At 38.7% G+C, this 18308-nt stretch overlaps 1 protein-coding gene across 1 annotated transcript in view; it reads right to left on the bottom strand.

Annotated features, from left to right (window-relative positions):
• The window catches only part of LOC149242702 (uncharacterized), a 124095-nt gene that overhangs the window by 39130 nt on the left and 66657 nt on the right, over window positions 1-18308 (bottom strand). Inside the window, exon 5 of the mRNA XM_089370953.1 lies at window positions 5929-6311. Coding sequence (XP_089227079.1) covers window positions 5929-6311 — 383 coding nt within the window. The remainder of the gene's footprint in view (window positions 1-5928; window positions 6312-18308) is intronic.

The raw sequence follows: 18308 nt of genomic DNA, 5'->3' as shown, positions 1-18308 counted from the left end.
TTCTTATTTAGTGTTATCACTAATACTAAATAAGTGGGGACCCTTATTCAAAAATTTAAAAAAATCGATTAATGCCTGTATTTCCTTTTTCAATAAAACTTACTATCAAAAACTTATGAGAATACCCTCAAACATCTAAAAAGACTTAAGTTTTATGGTAGGTTAAGAATAAAATCACTCCTTAAACACGTTGCATCGCAAAAAGGGTAAAGGATACCTTCTCACAAGCGGAATTCTAAAAATGTGAAATTACAATGCGAAATCACACATCGATAAAACCTCATCGCATCGCATGCCTTAAACCTCACCTACGTTGAAGTGCCTTAAAACACTGATATGCGATGGCGCATTTTGCAGAAAACACATTAACGGATGCTTGTCGCACGTAAAGGAATTGCGATATTGCGATATTGCGAAGCAAATCACAAAATCGCCTTATCGCAGATCTGCACGGCCCGTTTTTCGAGAAAGATTTTTCCATAAACCGAGGCCTGGTTATACGCATTTATGTTAATTAAGGAGTTAGTTGGCAATTATTAATGAAATATGGTTTTCATCTTATCAAGGAGCCAGTTCACGTAAGGTGATATCTTTTATATGTTTTCCGCATTTAAAGCTTTCCCGTCACCTTTTCTTATCATCGTTCTCACCTCATTTGTAAACTGCAGGAGCGAAGAACTAAGAAGTATACAGAGCAGAGTTCAAGATATTATGGGAAAGAAGGGTAAAGTTCTCAGTACTGAAGATAAAGAGATGACACCCTTGTATGAAAACACCACCTGCAACAAAGACGCTGGTGTCACTACTTGGGAAGGCATGTATAGTTTACTTGAGGAAGAAGATCCCAAGGTAATGGAGGTAACAGCCACTGCAGGCTCACACGGGTCTTTTGAGGCATCGATTACATATCTAGCATGTTCATTCTTGCACAGGATAGCGGCAAGACCCAAAATTCTCCCATATACAGACATGGTTAAAAAGAGTACTAAATAATGTTGATATCACGTTGTTACACAGTAATTTGTCACCATTGGTCACCGTCCCTGTTACCCCTTTCCCGTACTTTGGAGGACTCATTCCGGGACCTGTGAGCAGTGACATAACTTAAAAACACTTGCATTATGTTCCCCTCAGTATGGACTTCATGTGCCCTGAAGACACCTCCTGCAAAATATCCCTGAAAAGTGCCCTTTTTCCATTAGCGCGGGTCCACAATGTACTACCCGCGCCAATGAAGGAGATCCTCAAAAGAAGGCGCGCCCATTGGCGCTCTGTCTTAGAGTAACACCCGCGCCAACCAAGTTTGGAAAATATTTTTAACAAACGCGCGCCCAGATGTTTTTTCCCTTCAAGTCATGAAGTCTTTTGAGGATAAAGTTGATCTTCTAGATGTCGAGACTCATCATCTATCCTTTACATCTATCCACAGCGGCTTTTTGGAGATAATGCCAATCCATAATGGGTGTCTTGATGCATTGTATCTCTTCCCCTTCTCCATCTATAAAAGTCTGTCCTCATGCATTTGACAAGCTAGTTTTTGAGTAGTGGTGATAGTGCTAGTTATGATACCGCTTGTCTTGAGTGATAGTAAGAGTCTTGGAGCATAGGGAGGTTATGCTGCCGGAAGTCTGAGCTGTGTATCCATAAGCAAAGAGAGAGAAAGGTCTATTGCAAGGCATATGTAGTTGCTCGCCCAGCCAGAGGAGAGATTCAACGTCAGAACATTGGTTGTATTTTTCTCTGTTGATTATTCATTAATAAACGACTATCATTATGGTTTCGATCTTATTGTTCATCATGATAATGTTTGATCTATATCTTTTCTGACCGATATATAGTTGTATTTAGTGGATTTTATGCTGGTATTCGCTTCGTTCTTTGCATGTGCAGGTGTCCATTCGCGGAGATCGTGAGGATCGTGACCTGCCGGAGCAAGGGAACGGGAGTATCAACTCGTCTACGACACTAGCGTTGGACTCCAGGTTGGTTCTCATAATCCACTTTCAATTTGCAACTAGGAACTTGCATGGTAGCGTTGATTGATTGTTGCTAGACCCATTTTGGGCTAGTAGGATCGCCTCTGTCCGCAGAGGGGATTACCTCTCCAACACACGTATAAAGAAATCAAAGCTCAAAACCAAGAACGTATAAAACCGTTCTTTCTACAAAATTTAAGCTTTATATCCTCTAACAAAACGCGCAAGAGGTGAAAATCGCATCAGGGAAGCCTGGATCAAGAAACGGAGGCATCGCCAGGCAAAACCCCTCGAGATGGAAAGCGTCAAATTGCTCAGTCACTTGTAAGCGCAAGAATTTGTAGGAAAAAAGCGTTAAAGACGGAAAGTAAAATTAGAACTCAAAACCAGTAATATTTATCAGGTATATCACCAAGCGATATGTAGATATCTACCAAATGTGCAGCATCTAAAAACAAGTTGTGGATAGAAGGCTCAAGAAAAGGAAGAATCAATCCAAAAGTTAACCAAGTTGAATTTGGATTCTTACTGGGCGTACTTGGTAAAACCACATAGCCAGTGCATGACTCTCAAATGTGTCATCAATTCTGCCGAGAAGATGGCACCAGCTCTTATCGATTCCGTTTTCGCAGGACAACTAAAATTAGAAGTCGGACAACCAACTCTCCTCAAGCAAATGCTAAACGCTTGCAACTTCAAGGAGCAGATACATAAATAGTTAGTTAGTAGTTTTAGTTTTAGATTCAGTTTTAGTTTTAGTTTTTCTTTATTTTTGCCTGAAATGAGGATGGTCATTTAAACCACATCCTACATTTTTGTAATAATTATTTTTAGAATTATTTAGTAGTATTTAAACCCTTCTCATGCATTTACAGAAGGGTCCAGAAATTTATCAAAAACTTGTCCTCAAAACATGCACTTTTGCACCCTCCGAGGAGGTTTTGATGAATGAATGGAACAACATTTATTGATATCTGCGTTTAATATCTACTACTGATGTTACACTTATGTACTCTTAATGGATGTTGGATTAAGAAGAAATAGATCATTATTACTGGAGCTCACGAGTAGAACTAGTTATAAATGGTACTTTTATCTCTTAACTGTTTATGCTTATGTGTTATGGTGATATTCATGTTTAGTTATTTATATATGAATTCTTAAATGCTTGAGTTAGCATTTGGCACTTTTGTACAGTGATAGTTATTTATTTATGCCTAGTATATGAATAGCTTACTATGCGATATGATTTTCACAAGTGTTTCATCTAACTTTTTATATGAAATGCTTTATCTTTATTGAATTATTTTCTCATAGCAGTTGAATGATCTTTATTACCAATTTTCATTTGAAATAATTTTAGATCGCATAAAGGAAAGATTACATCCCGGTTTAGTTTAGAATTAGATATTTTTGTTTATTAGATTACAATTGCATGTTGATAGATTAGATTTAGAATAAAGAAAGCATTTTACTTAGGAATCATTAGTTAAGAAATATCAATTCTCAACGCACATACACATATTGGGAAACTGGTCCCATATCCCTAGTCGGACCCACTATACCAAACAGAAAAGGAGCTACTAACCATGGTCCGGATCGGGTGGGTATCCCCCTTGTTATAGACCCAATTTTAGGGGCTTCAACAGGGCCTTAGACAATGGGAGCTAGTAAACCAATATACTCTCCAATACTAATTTTACAAGTGTCTTCCGACCACCTATCAAAAACCACTTGTAGCAATAGTTGTTAATGCCTCACACACTACGTTTAAGAAGCCAATTCTAGTCTTCGACCAAATAACAATTAGGCTTGATTCGATAACCGAGATAGGTAAGTCATTGCTCCAAAGATGCCATTTTGAATGGGAGAAAGATGATAATCCTCTCGGAGATATCAGTTGTGGCATTGTGCATATAAAAGTAGGACTTACCTTGGTTGATTAACATTCTAGTCGCCACAAAAAAGGAGTCAAAAATAGAGTTGAAGATCTTGCATTCTCTAACCGATCCCTCTCCAAAGATCAAGACATTATCCACAAAGAGAAAATGAGTAAGAGCTATGTTTTTGGAAATCTTAACACCCTTCAAGGAACCATTAGACTTGGCCATAGATATCATCCCACTTAAACCTTCAATAAAATGAATAAATAACAGCGAAGACAGGGAACATCCCTGTCGCAGACCCCTAGAGGCTGAAAATAAGGCAAAAGGTGAACCACTAACTAGGACTGCAAAATTAACAAAGGAAATACAACACATAATTGAGTTTGTTACCTGCAATTCAAAGAAAACATCTAATAGGAGTCCTAGAAAACCCCAATTTACCCTATCATATGTTTTTACTAAATCCACCTCTTTTTTTTTGTCAATCAGCAGTTTTATATTAATTCATAAAATACATAGGATACAAAAAGGTCTGCACGCACATACAAAGCCAAAACATACCCGCATGCTCAAAATGACTATAAGCAGCTGAAACTTCATCTATTAAACCTGAGGCTAACCACGCAGAGCTGCCTAAAGAGGGGCTAAAATCAGAAAAAAGCCACCACCCTAGGCTGTTGGACAATAGTTCCAAAAAGAAAGAGGGCCTGGAGGACCTCTACAGCTACGACAGAGAGATACAAAACCAAAAGAGAAACAGGAACAAAGAAGCTATTACAGCTTCAAAATCACATACTCTGTGTTGGGCGCACTTGGGCCGGCCATTGCGGTCAAATTCTCAGGCTGCGGAATCCTCTAAGGAGTGGGGCGCTTCACCTGGCTGGTGTCAGTTGCCTCCTCTGGTACTTCCATCGCAGCCCTGGATCCCTGACGAGCAGAGAGCCTGAGGATACTAATGAGGACACTCAGCGTTTGCGAAAGGATTCTGACTTCCTGAGTCAGGGCACTGAAATTGAATTCCATGGCATCAAGTTTAGCCAAATTCTCTGTAGAAACGAGAGAGATGGCCTAGTGAGCTCTTTTAATATCTTCAGCCTACGCGCTAAGCGCTTTGGCCAACATAGTTTTCATTCTCCACATTTCTCCTTGGGTTCAGACAAATTGAGTTGCTCTTGTAGTCATTGTGCCTGGCTCAGCTAGCCAGTCCATTTTCGTCTCCAGAGCTTGCACGCCCAAACATTCTTCCTCCTCTGTAACCGCGGCTTCAAGCTCCTTGATTTTGCGTTTTTCTTTCTGAGTGGTTCTAGTTTCATAAGCCTCCTAGGCTTTCTGCATGTCCCAGTTAGCATAAACATTCCTACTACCCTCAAAAACCATAATGTTATTGCAAGTCGAGGAAACAATGAAAACCCTAGTAGCACTGTGATTGCTAAGAAGCGAACCAAGAGAGAGTCGTGTTCTGATCTTCTGGTTGGATGCCTTAGATATAGCTGAGGGTGGAAGGGTCTGGCGTGGGATCTCCCACTTCGCCGTCAGAGATATGTTGTTCCTGCCATAATAACTACCATTCCGGTTTACCACCCCCTGCTCATGATGCGTATCCAGAGCCTTAATTCCACCACGCTTGAGGCTATTGTTTTATAGCCATGTGTCCTCCCCTTCGTATTGCTGACGGCGCCGAACATATTTTTTGTTTATTTCCCTCCTCGATCGATGAAATCTGTAATTGTGTATGATTTCCCACTCTTCCTCATGAACTCCATGGGCCTATCGCCCGTTGTTCCTACGTTTGGCTATCTTCATTCGCTACTAAGGCGTGACCCCTTGTACTACCACACCCCTCCTCACAATAACAGATGTCTTGTCTCGAAATATGTAAACACTTATCCTGAAGTTTTGTGCATGTGACATCATGCCAGCAGGTGTCCGGGTAGGTGAAGTGGTGATCGATCCCATAGTTGGCCAGACAATCAGCCACCGTGTTTGTCGTTCTTCTTACTACTTGTAGGATGATTCTGTCAAGGCTTGAGAGGTGCTCTGCTATGAGCTCTGTGACCTTGGCCAACCTCCAATGCTTCATTACCTTACTCGGTTTCGACCCCATCTGCATTCTCCTTGCGGCATTGATAGCCAAAAGAGAATCCCCTTCCACCATTGTAGCTCCTGTTCCCAGGCGAATTAGAATTCGTAACCCTTGTTCCAAAGCCACGAATTCCATCTCATTGTTGGTGCCTTCACCCAACGATTGACTGAAAATATGTTGAATTTCCCCTTTGTAATCTCGGAGGACACCTCCTATACTTGCCAAACCAGGATTTCCACGAGAAGCCCCGTCAAAGTTGAGTTTGTGAAATCCTGTTGGTGGTGGTGACCAAACATTCATGGAGGGGCCTTGTTGTTGTCGTGGTTCAGAAGAAACAAAGATGGATCCTGTCTCAATTCCAAATGCCTGCAGAATTTGTAAGTCAGTCACTGAGAAATCCTTGTTCTGTTCTGCTTTCCATCTGGTAAGAACCGTTTCCCTCATGTTTTGCAATATTGTGGCTTTAATAAACTCTATGGTTTTAGCTTCATTTTGAAACACTCTTATGTTTCGTTCTTTCCATACCATCCACACTAGAAACCCAGGGATTAATTTTTGGCATTATGACACAGTTTTAGCGCTATGACACAGGTGTTGTACTTGATGGCAACTCACTCAAATGACAGATCACAGTTCAGGCTCTCAGAATTAAAGAAAAAGAGATATACGCAGGTTCCTCTTAACCAAGTTGCATATACACGCGGGTTAAACGATAAAAAGACGCGTATATGTATGCACGCACTTTCATGCAAGGAAAAGTGCATACTTGTGGGAAAACTTGGTTTTTGGTACTTGGTATTTGGACCTATGGTTTTGGGACCATGGTATCTCGTCCAAAGTGTTGATCCCAGGTATTTGGACCCAGGTATTGGTTCTAAGTGGTTTTGGACCATGGTATTGAGTAAGGCCTAAGACTATAAAAGGGGAAGGAGATCATTAGGCAAAGGTATTCACTCTAGCATTGAATATCTAATGAAGAGCAAGATCTAGAATACTGGTCATTGGGTTATGGTGCATAGCTGGATCTGAATCAAGGAGGAACCTGAGCGCAAGGAGAAGGATAAGTTCTATTGATGGGTCAAGATCCTAAGGCTTGAAGAGAAGTATCTTTGTGTGATTTTGATCTGTTATATTTGGCGCATGACTTGATCTATAAATCTGATAATCAGGGTATTACTAATTTTTGAATAACTGAAAAGGGTAAGATTATCTTTTATAGATCTGTAGGCAGGTTCAACGAAGAAAAGGCGCGTATACACGCTGGTTCGGTAATTCAAAATTTCGTATACACATGTTGGCCTTATTATAGAAGTGTATTCAAGCATGTTCTACATATTGAAGTAGCGTACGTCTCAGGAAATATGTTTTAGCTACTTCTGCAGTGTTCTGGTTTCAGGATTGGTTTCTGGTTACTGTTACTGTATTCTGGTTACAGTTTTCAGAGAAGTAATTGTTTGATTCAGTTTGATTGGAGCCAAGGAGATTGGCTGATGCAGATATATTTGATGTTTGATTGATGTTATTTATGGATCCAGTCTGAAAATTTATGAAACGTGGTCGCTGGAAGAAAAGAGAAGGTTGTAGCCTTCTATAGGTCAGCATCTACGTACTAGTACATCAGCTAGTACAAGAGCTAAGGGGGTTGTAGCTCCCTTCCAGGAGAAGCTAGAGAATGAGAGAAGGTTGTAGCCTTCTGTAGGTAGAAGCCTGCGTACTAGTATAATACTGCACCAGTACAGAAACATTGTAAAAGGAAGTTTCTAATTGAAAGAAGATAGAGATGAATTGCAGCAGGTGGTTTTCACCCACATTGGGTTTCCACCTTATATCTTGTGTTCTTGTGTGTGACTGTCTGCTCTGTTTTACTATTCCTGGTTACTGTTTATATGGTTCTAACACACAGATTAATGATCAACATCTGAAGAATAAATTAAATTATAATTCTGCAGGTTATACGCCAGTTTCCTTAATTACAGTTGCGTATATACGCAATTTTCACTAACTGAATTAGCATATACAAATTTGATTATGAAATGAAAAATAATTGACTTGATAATACTGATTCACCCCTCCTCTCAGTATTATTTCCAACAATTGGAATCATAGCAAGTCCTTCAGAAGAAGCTTGATCGCTTGAAGGAAGATCTATCATCATGAGCAACTACGAAAAGGAGGCATCTATCAGGCCACCAATCTTTGACGGGAGCAACTTTGTCTATTGGAAGGTAAGAATCACAACCTATCTTCAATCTCGTGGTACAAAAGTTTGGGATATCGTGGAAGCAGGATACACATTTCCATCACCAACTCCTACAGACACGACTGGTAAGAAGTAGTACGAAACAAATGCAAAGGCTGTCAATACTCTATTGGGGAGTTTATCTCAATCAGAATTTGTCAAGGTTATGCAGCTCAAAACTGCAAAAGAAATATGGGACAAGATAGTTCTGAGCTATAAAGGAGATGATCAGGTAAAACGTGCAAAACTACAAACTCTCAGAATTCAATATGAAAATCTCAGAATGCACAATGATGAAAGTGGCTAATTATTTCTTACGAATAGATGAGATTGTTAATCGCATGAAAAACTTGGGTGAAGAGATAAAAGAAGTTACTTTGGTTGAAAAGGTTCTAAGATCATTGTCTTTTAAATTTGAATCAAAAGTTTCTACCATAGAAGAAAAGCATAATCTACAGAGCATTACCATGTCACAGCTGCACGAAATCCTAACTGCCTTCGAAATGAGAAAAGGGGGACCATCAGACATGAGAGAAGCTGCATTCAAAGCCTCAGGAAAAGGAGAATACAATGATTCAGGACATATGTCAGAAGGAGAGGAAGAATCAAACTTTGTCAAGAACCTTCAACGAGGTTCTAGAATATTCAGAGGTAAGCTACCTTTTAAATGCTTTGCTTGTGGAAGAGTTGGTCACTATGCAGCCAAGTGTCCTCATAAAGATAAGCTTGAAAAAGGTAAGGAACCAGTTAAATGGAACAGAAAACAGAATGTAAGTAAGAAGAGCTATTATACACATGAAGACAACGATGGATTTTCAAATAGTGATGAAGATAAATAATGTAATGATTATAGACTTGTGATGGCTTTTGAAGATGATGATTTCTTGGATGTTATAGATGAAGACGGTCTTTATGAAGAAATTTCTAAACTTAAAATTTGTTTAGAAAAAAAGAATATGATTATAGATACTCTGACATTCCAACTTGCTGAAAGGGAAAAACACAATGAAAAGTTAGAATGTGAAATTGTGGGACTTAGAAAAGATATTGAGAAAAAAAAATCTCTTAATCTTAGATTTGCTAAAGGATTTGAAACTTTAGATGAGATTATCAAAGTGCAACATTCTCCTCTAATCAAGACAGGTCTTGGATATACTAAAGAAGCATCTCAAGCACAGAAGCCATCCACCTCCAAAAGTTATCTTGATGCAGCAAGGAGAAGTGAACAGATCGACAATCGACAACAAAGGCATAAAGCAGATCACCAGGTAAATCAAGGATAATTTACTTCAAGGATGAACAGAGATCACCAAATAAATCAGGGGCAATCTACTTCAAGGATGAACAAAAGCTACAACCAACCGCAGGTAAATCATTCTCAATTTACCTCAAGAATGGATGTCAATGGAAACTACAATCATTTGGTCGGTAGGTTTGATAATCACAGGAAATTCTTCAATGGCCAATGTTTCTCTTGGCATAACTTTCGACACAAAGCTGCTCAATGTGTTGCCTACAAGACCATCATGACTAGAGAAGCACGAAAACAAAGGAGTATGACTGGGATCATGAGAAGGACCTACAATAACTTTTCTGCTCTTGAAAATGAAATAGAATGTTCTATTTGTAACAACTTTGGTCATGAAGATTCTGAATGCAGGAGTAGGTTTCGGCAAAACAACTCAGAAGGAGCAAGCTTCATTGAGTCCCAAAACATGGAGAAAGAAAGAACCACAACCAAAAAGATGTGGTATAGCCTTATATGCGGAAGGGCAGGAAAATCAATGGTACATTGACAGTGGATGCTCGAAACATATGACAGGTGATAAAGAAAAAATTCAATCATATAGTGCCTTAGAAAAGGAAAGGAATGTCTCATTTGGAAATGACACCCCTGCTCTCATAAAAGGTAAAGGTTCTATTCTTTTGAAAGAATAGGTCAAAGCTGGAAATGTTATGTATGTTGATGGCTTAAAGCATAATCTATTGAGTGTCAATCAAATGTGTGATCAAGGAAATGAGGTAATATTTCGATCAAATGGATGTATTGTTCGTGAGCTTGATACAGAAGAAACAGTGATCAAAGGCATAAGAACTCCAAATAATTTATAAATACTCAAAGGAGGACAACAACAATGCTATCTAAGCAAGAATGATGAACACTGACTATGGCATAGAAGACTGGGGCATCTAAGCTTCTCTCAGATAAGGAAAGCATGCAAATATCAGGCGGTTCGTGATCTCCCTGACTTCAGAATTCCAGACAATACAATATGCAAATCATGTCAGTTTGGTAAGCAAACCATAACTAATTTCCTTGAGAAGGAAGGATCAGCTAGTATGCCACTTGAACTTGTCCATACTGATTTATGTGGTCCATCAAGGAAAAAGTCACCTTGTGGAGAGGAATACTTTATATTGTTCATTGACGACTTTTCCAGGATGTGTTGGATAGGACTTCAGAAGCATAAAGATGAAGCCTTCAAAAAGTTCAAAGCTTTCAAAACCTTGGTTGAAAATGAATCATATCGCAAAAATCAAATGCCTCAGGTCTGATCGAGGAGGGGAATTTACCTCAGATGAATTTTTCAATTTTTGTGAAGAACATGGAATAAGAAGAGAATTCTCTACTAAAAGGACTCCTTAGCAAAATGGAGTAGTGGAAAGGATGAACAGAACGGTTCAACAAATGGCTTGTGCTATGCTTAATGAGTCTGGAACTCCCACAACCTTCTGGGGTGAAGCTGCATTCGCTGTCGTTACTATTCTCAACAAAACAAATGTCCGTGTGAATAGAACTAAAACTCCTCATGAACTGTGGTATGGTAAGACTCCTACTGTTAAATACTTCAAAATTTTTGGAAGCAAATGTTACATCAAAAGGACTGATGAAAACCTTGGCAAGTTTGAACCTAGAGCAGATGAAGGCATTCTTCTTGGTTACTCTTCCAAAGTAAAGGATATAAGTGTTACAATAAAATACTTGGAAAAATTGTTGAAAGTATTGATGTAGTGGTTGATGAAGCAGGAAATAATCCAAGGCAGGTAAAATCCGAAGATTTCGAAAATGATGAGGACTATCCTTCAACATCAAATCAGACTAATGATGAAGAAGAAACCTATGAGGCACGAGAAGAACAGGTAAGGGTAGAAGAAAAGACTCCATCCAGGTACATCCAGAAGAATCATCCAAAGACTCAAATTTTGGGGCAGAAAGAGGCAGGTGTACAAACAAGAAGAACTATTTCAGAAGCTTCAAGCTATCTAGCGTTGCTTTCATCCATTGAACCATGAATTGTAAGTGAAGCATGCAAAGATGAATGTTGGGTCAAGGCCATGAATGAAGAACTTGAGCAGATTGAAAAGAATAGCACTTGGGAGTTGGTTCGTAGACCAAATGATAATAATGTCATAGGGACAAAATGGATATTCAAAAACAAGCTGAATGAAAATGGAGATGTTATTAGAAACAAGGCAAGACTTGTTTGTAAAGGGTATGCTCAACAAGAAGGTATAGACTTTGAAGAGAATTTTGCACCAATTACCAGACTTGAAGCAATAAGAATGTTTCTTGCTCTTTCTAGCTTTCAGAAGTTCAAAGTATATCAAATGGACGTAAAATCTACCTTTCTAAATGGAGACTTGGAAGAAGAAGTCTATATTGAGCAACCAGATGGGTTTATCCTTGGAAATGATCCAAAACTTGTATGCAGACTCAAAAAGGCTCTCGATGGCCTTAAATAGGCTCCAAGGGCTTGGTATTATCGTTTGGATAAGTACCTCCATCAACAATATTTTTCAAAGAGATCAACAAATAGCAATCTATATATAAAAATTGATAATGATAAGTTGCTAATACTTGTTGTGTATGTTGATGATATCATCTTTGGTAGCAATGAAGAAGACATGAGTCAAAACTTTTCCTTGGTGATGCAAAAAGAATTTGAAATGTCCCTACTTGGTGAGCTCACATATTTTCTTGGTTTACAAGTCCAACAAAACAAAGATGGTATTTTTCTATCACAAACCAAGTACCTCAAGCAGATCTTGAATAAATATGGGATGGAGGATTCGAAACCAGTATGTACCCCTATGGTAACAGGATGCAGCCTCAGCGCAAATGATGAATCAGCAGCAGTGCATCAACCAACCTATGGATCCATGATTGGTAGTCTGCTCTATCTAACATGTACCCGACTAGACATCATGCATGCAGTGGGAATAGTTGAAAGATTTCAGGAAAATCCCAAGGAAACTCATCTTCAGGCAGTTAAAATAATTTTCAAGTATCTTCAAGGAACTCAAAACTATGGCTTATGGTATCCTAGAGATACATATCTCACACTTCATGCATATACAGATGCAGATTGGGCACGAAGCATAGATGACAGAAAAAGCACTAGTGGTGGTGCATTCTTTATGGGTTCGAGATTAGTATCTTGGTTCAGCAAGAACAAAGCTCAATTGCATTATCTACAGTTGAAGCAGAATATGTGGCTGCTGCATCTTGCTGTGCACAACTCCTTTGGATGATGCAAGCTTTGCAAGACATTCAAATCACTTGTACTCCACCTATCTCCATTTTATGTGATAATACAAGTGCAATCAGTATTTCAAAGAATCGAGTCATGCATTCGAAGACCAAGCACATACCTATCAAATATCATTTTCTTCGGGAACAAGTGCTTGAACAAAAGGTCAAATTGGAGTATGTTCCCTCCAAGGAACAGGTTGTTGATATATTCACCAAACCACTCCCAAGGAGACATTTGAATACCTCAGACAGAAGCTGGGAGTAGTTGATGCATCATCTTGCTGTTGAAATTATCTGTTTCAAAGAACAATGGTTGTACGTGAGTTTGATAAAGCGTATCCGCGTACATACACTGATTTCTGTGGATGCAGTCATGTATATGTTGGATTGAAGGAAATCAGTGGGCCAGACTCAGGATGAAAAGAGTATGATATGGGTCTAACAGAGACCATCTGGCACAAGTTCAAGGGGAGCATATACTGCATTGTTGGCATTATCTTAGAAGATATTGGTTCAATTTCATAGTTGTTTTTGGTTTCAGGTGGAACAGGTCTTGAGCGAGAACATGGTTGCTAGTCTGAATGATGATTGGTAGATGCTGCTGATGATAGTTGCGGATGACTATCATAGTCTTGTTGTAGATATTTCGTCTCTATGTCATGTATTTCTTTTCTTATCAAGGTCATGTAATGGCCTACTTTGGTTTCCCCACTATGCCTGGGATGGATGATGTAATTTTTTTGTTTTATCATGTGTAAACTTTTGGTGTATCCCCACTTGGTTGGGTGGATGAGTAAATATTGGTATATCCCTGCTTGGTTGGGAGATGGATGTATGTATGAGTCTTTGGTGATAGCAAGGTCATTTATGATGTATAAGGTCATGTTTCTTCTTGTCGAACATCTTCTTCTAGACCTTGCCTACAGTCAGGGGGAGGATGGACAGCACAGCAGAGTAGATATTTCAGCATGTACTCAGGGGGAGCATAACCCTTTGCACTTGATGACAAAGGGGGAGAATGAATTTGAGTGACTTGGGGTTGCCATCAAGTCCAAAGGGGGAGATTTTTGGCATTATGACAAAGTTTTAGCGCTATGACACAGGTGTTGTACTTGATGGCAACTCACTCAAATGACAGATCACAGTTCAAGCTATCAGAATGAAAGAAAAAGAGATATATGTAGGTTCCTCTTAACCAAGTCGCGTATACATGCGGGTTAGACGATAAAAAGACGCGTATACATATGCACGCACTTTCATGCAAGGAAAAGCACGTACTTGTGGGAAAAATTGGTTTTTGGTCCTTGGTATTTGGACCTATGGTTTTGGGACCATGGCATCTCATCCAAAGTGTTGATCCCATGTATTTGGACCTAGGTATTGGTTCTAAGTGGTTTTGGACCATGATATTGAGTAAGGCCTAAGACTATAAAAGGGGATCATTAGGCAAAGGTATTCACTCTAGCATTGAATATCTAATGAAGAGCAAGATCTAGAATACTGGTCATTGGGTTATGGTGCATACCTGGATCTGAATCAAGGAGGAACCTGAACGCAAGGAGAAGGATAATTTCTATTGATGGGTCAAGATCCTAAGGCTTGAAGAGAAATATCTTTGTGTGATTTTGATCCGTTATATTTGGCGCATGACTTGATCTATAAATCTGATAATCTGGGTATTACTAATGTCTGAATAACTGAAAAGGATAAGATTATCTTTTATACATCTGTATGCAGGTTCAACGAAGAAAAGGCGTGTATACACGCTGGTTCTGTAATTCAAAATTGAGTATACATAGGTTGGCCTTATTACAGAAGCGTATGCACATAGGTTCTACATATTGAAGTAGTGTACGTCTCATGAAATATGTTTTAGCTACTTCTGTAGTGTTTTGGTTTCAGGATTGGTTTCTGGTTACTGTTACTGTATTCTGGTTACAGTTTTCAGAGAATTAACTGTTTGATTCAGTTTGATTGGAGCAAAGGAGATTGGTTGATGCAAATATATTTGATGTTTGATTGATGTTATTCATGGATCAATTCTGAAAATTTATGAAACATGGTCCCTGGAAGAAAAGAGAAGGTTGTAGCCTTCTGTAGGTCAGCACCTACGTACTAGTACAAGAGCTAAGGGGGTTGTAGCTCCCTTCCAGGAGAAGCCAGAGAATGAGAGAAGGTTGTAGCCTTCTGCAGGTAGAAGCCTGTGTACTGGTATAAGACTGCACCAGTACAAAAACATTGTGAAATGAAGTTTCTAATTGAAAGAAGATAGAGACGAATTGCTGCAGGTGGTTTTCACCCACATTGGGTTTCCACCTTATATCTTGTGTTCTTGTGTGTGACTGTCTGCTCTGTTTTACTGTTTTGTTTATTGTTTATATGGTTCTAACACACAGATTAATGATCAACATCTGAAGAATAAATTAAATTATATGTCTGCAGGTTATACGTGAGTTTCCTTAATTACAGTTGTGTATATACGCAGTTTTCACTAACTGAAGTAGCGTATACAAATCTGATTATGAAATGAAAAATAATTGACTTGATAATACTGATTCACCCCCCTCTCAGTATTATTTCCAACAATTGGAATCAGGGCAAGTCCGTCAGAAGAAGCTTGATCGCTTGAAGGAAGATATATCATCATGAGTAACTACGAAAAGGAGGCATCTATCAGGCCACCAATCTTTGATGGGAGAAACTTCGTCTATTGGAAGGTAAGAATCACAACCTATCTTCAATCTCTTGGTACAGAAGTTTGGGATATCGTGGAAGCATGATACACATTTCCATCAGCAACTCCTAGAGACACGGCTGGTAAGAAGTAGTATGAAACAAATGCAAAGGTTGTCAATACTCTATTAGGGAGTTTATCTCAATCAGAATTCGTCAAGGTTATGCAGCTCAAAACCGCAAAAATAAATATGGGACAATATTGTTCTAAGCTATGAAGGAGATCATCAGCTAAAACGTGCAAAACTACAAACTCTCAGAATTCAATATGAAAATCTCATAATACACAATGATGAAAGTGTGGCTAATTATTTCTTACGAATAGATGAGATCGTTAATCGCATGAAAAACTTGGGTGAAGAGATAAAAGAAGTTACTTTGGTTGAAAAGGTTCTAAGATCTTTGTCTTCTAAATTTGAATCAAAAGTTTCTACCATAGAAGAAAAGCATAATCTACAGAGCATTACCATGTCACGGCTGCACAGAATCCTAACTGCCTTCGAAATGAGAAAAGGGGGACCATCACACATGAGAGAAGCTGCATTCAAAGCCTCAGGAAAAAGAGAATACAATGAGTCAGGACATATGTCAGAAGGAGAGGAAGAATCAAAATTTGTCAAGAACCTTCAACGGGGTTCTGGAAGATTCAGAGGTAAGCTACCTTTTAAATGCTTTGCTTGTGGAAGAGTCGGTCACTATGCAGCCAAGTGTCTTCATAAAGATAAGATTGACAAAGGTAAGGAACCAGTTAGATGGAACAGAAAACATAATGTAAGTAAGAAGAGCTATTATACACATGAAGACAGTGATGGATTTTCAAATAGTGATGAAGATGAACAATGTAATGATTATAGACTTTTGATGGCTTTTGAAGATGATGATTTCTTGGATGCTATAGATGAAGAAGGTCTTTATGAAGAAAAATCTAAACGTAAAACTTGTTTAGAAGAAAAGAATATGATTATAGATACTCTGACATTCCAACTTGCTGAAAGGGAAAAACATAATGAAAAGTTAGAATGTGAAATTGTGGGACTTAGAAAAGATATTGAGAAAAAAAAAGCTCTTAATCTTAGATTTGCTAAAGGATATGAAACTTTAGATGAGATTATCAAGGTGCAACATTCTCCTCTAATCAATACAGGTCTTGGATATACTGAAGAAGCATCTCAAGCACAGAAGCCATCCACCTCCAAAAGTTATCTTGATGCAGCAAGGAGAAGTGAACAGATCGATAATCGACAGTAAAGGCATAAATCAGATCACCAGGTAAATCAGGGACAATTTACTTCAAGGAAGAACATAGATCACCAAATAAATCAGGGGCAATCTACTTCAAGGATGAACAGAAGCTACAACCAACCGCAGGTAAATCATTCTCAATTTACCTCAAGAATGGATGTCAATGGAAACTACAATCATTTGGTCGGTAGGTTTGATAATCGCAAGAATTTATTCAATGGCCAATGTTTCTCTTGTCATAACTTTGGACACAAAGTTGTTCAATGTGTTGCCTACAAGACCATCATGACTAGAGAAGCACAAAAACAAAGGAGTATGACTGGGATCATGAAAAGGACCTACAATAACTTTTCTGCTCTTGAAAATGAAATAGAATGTTCTATTTGTAACAACTTCGGTCATGAAGCTTCTAATTGTAGGAGTAGGTTTCGGCAAACAACTCAGAAGGAGCAAGCTTCATTGAGTCCCAAAACATGGATAAAGAAAGAACCGCAACCAGAAAGATGTGGTATAGCCTTATATGCGGAAGGGCAGGAAAGTCAGTGGTACATCAACAGTGGATGCTCGAAACATATGACAGGGGATAAAGAAAAACTTCAGTCATATAGTGCCTTAGAAAAGGAAAGGAAGGTCTCATTTGGAAATGATACCCCTGCTCTCATAAAAGGTAAAGGTTCTATCCTTTTTAAAGAAAAGGTCAAAGCTGGAAATGTTATGTATGTAGATGGCTTAAAGCATAATCTATTGAGTGTCAGTCAAATGTGTGATCAAGGAAATGAGGTAATATTTCGATCAAATGGATGTATAGTTCGTGAGCTTGATACAGGGAAACAATGATCAAAGGCATAAGAACTCCAAATAATTTATACATACTCAAAGGAGGACAATAACAATGCTATCTAAGCAAAAATTATGAACGCTGTCTATGGCACAGAAGACTGGGGCATCTAAGCTTCTCTCAGATAAGGAAAGCATGCAAATATCAGGCAGTTCGTGATCTCCCTGACATCAAAATTCCAGACAATACAATAAGCAAATCATGTCAGTCTAGTAAGAAAACCAGAACTAATTTCCCTGAGAAAGAAGGATCAGCTAGTAGGCCACTTGAACTTGTCCATACTAATTTATGTGGTCCATCAAGGAAAAATTCACCTCGTGGATAGGAATACTTTATATTGTTCATTGACTACTTTTCCAGGATGTGTTGGATAGGACTTCTGAAGCATAAAGATGAAGCCTTCGAAAAGTTCAAAGCTTTCAAAGCCTTGGTTGAAAATGAATCAGATCGCAGAATCAAATGCCTCAGGTCTGATCGAGGAGGGGAATTTACCTCAGATGAATTTTTCGATTTTTGTGAAGAACATGGAATAAGAAGAGAATTCTCTACCGCAAGGACTCCTCAGCAAAATGAAGTAGTGGAAAGGATGAACAGAACGGTTCAACAAATGGCTCGTGCTATGATTGATGAGTCTGGAACTCCCGCAACCTTCTAGCTTGAAGCTGCATTTGCTATCGTTACTATTCTCAACAAAAAAAACATCCGGGTGAACAACATTCAAACTCCTCATGAACTGTGGTATGGTAAGACTCCTACTGTTAAATACTTCAAAATTTT

The sequence above is a fragment of the Pinus tabuliformis genome, chromosome 8 (genome assembly GCF_031772625.1).
Source record: "Pinus tabuliformis cultivar Carrire ecotype Pingquan chromosome 8, CPIR1, whole genome shotgun sequence".
Taxonomy (NCBI): Eukaryota; Viridiplantae; Streptophyta; class Pinopsida; order Pinales; family Pinaceae; genus Pinus; species Pinus tabuliformis.
Note: the sequence above shows the minus strand (reverse complement) of the source record. Positions and strands in the feature narration are given on the sequence as shown.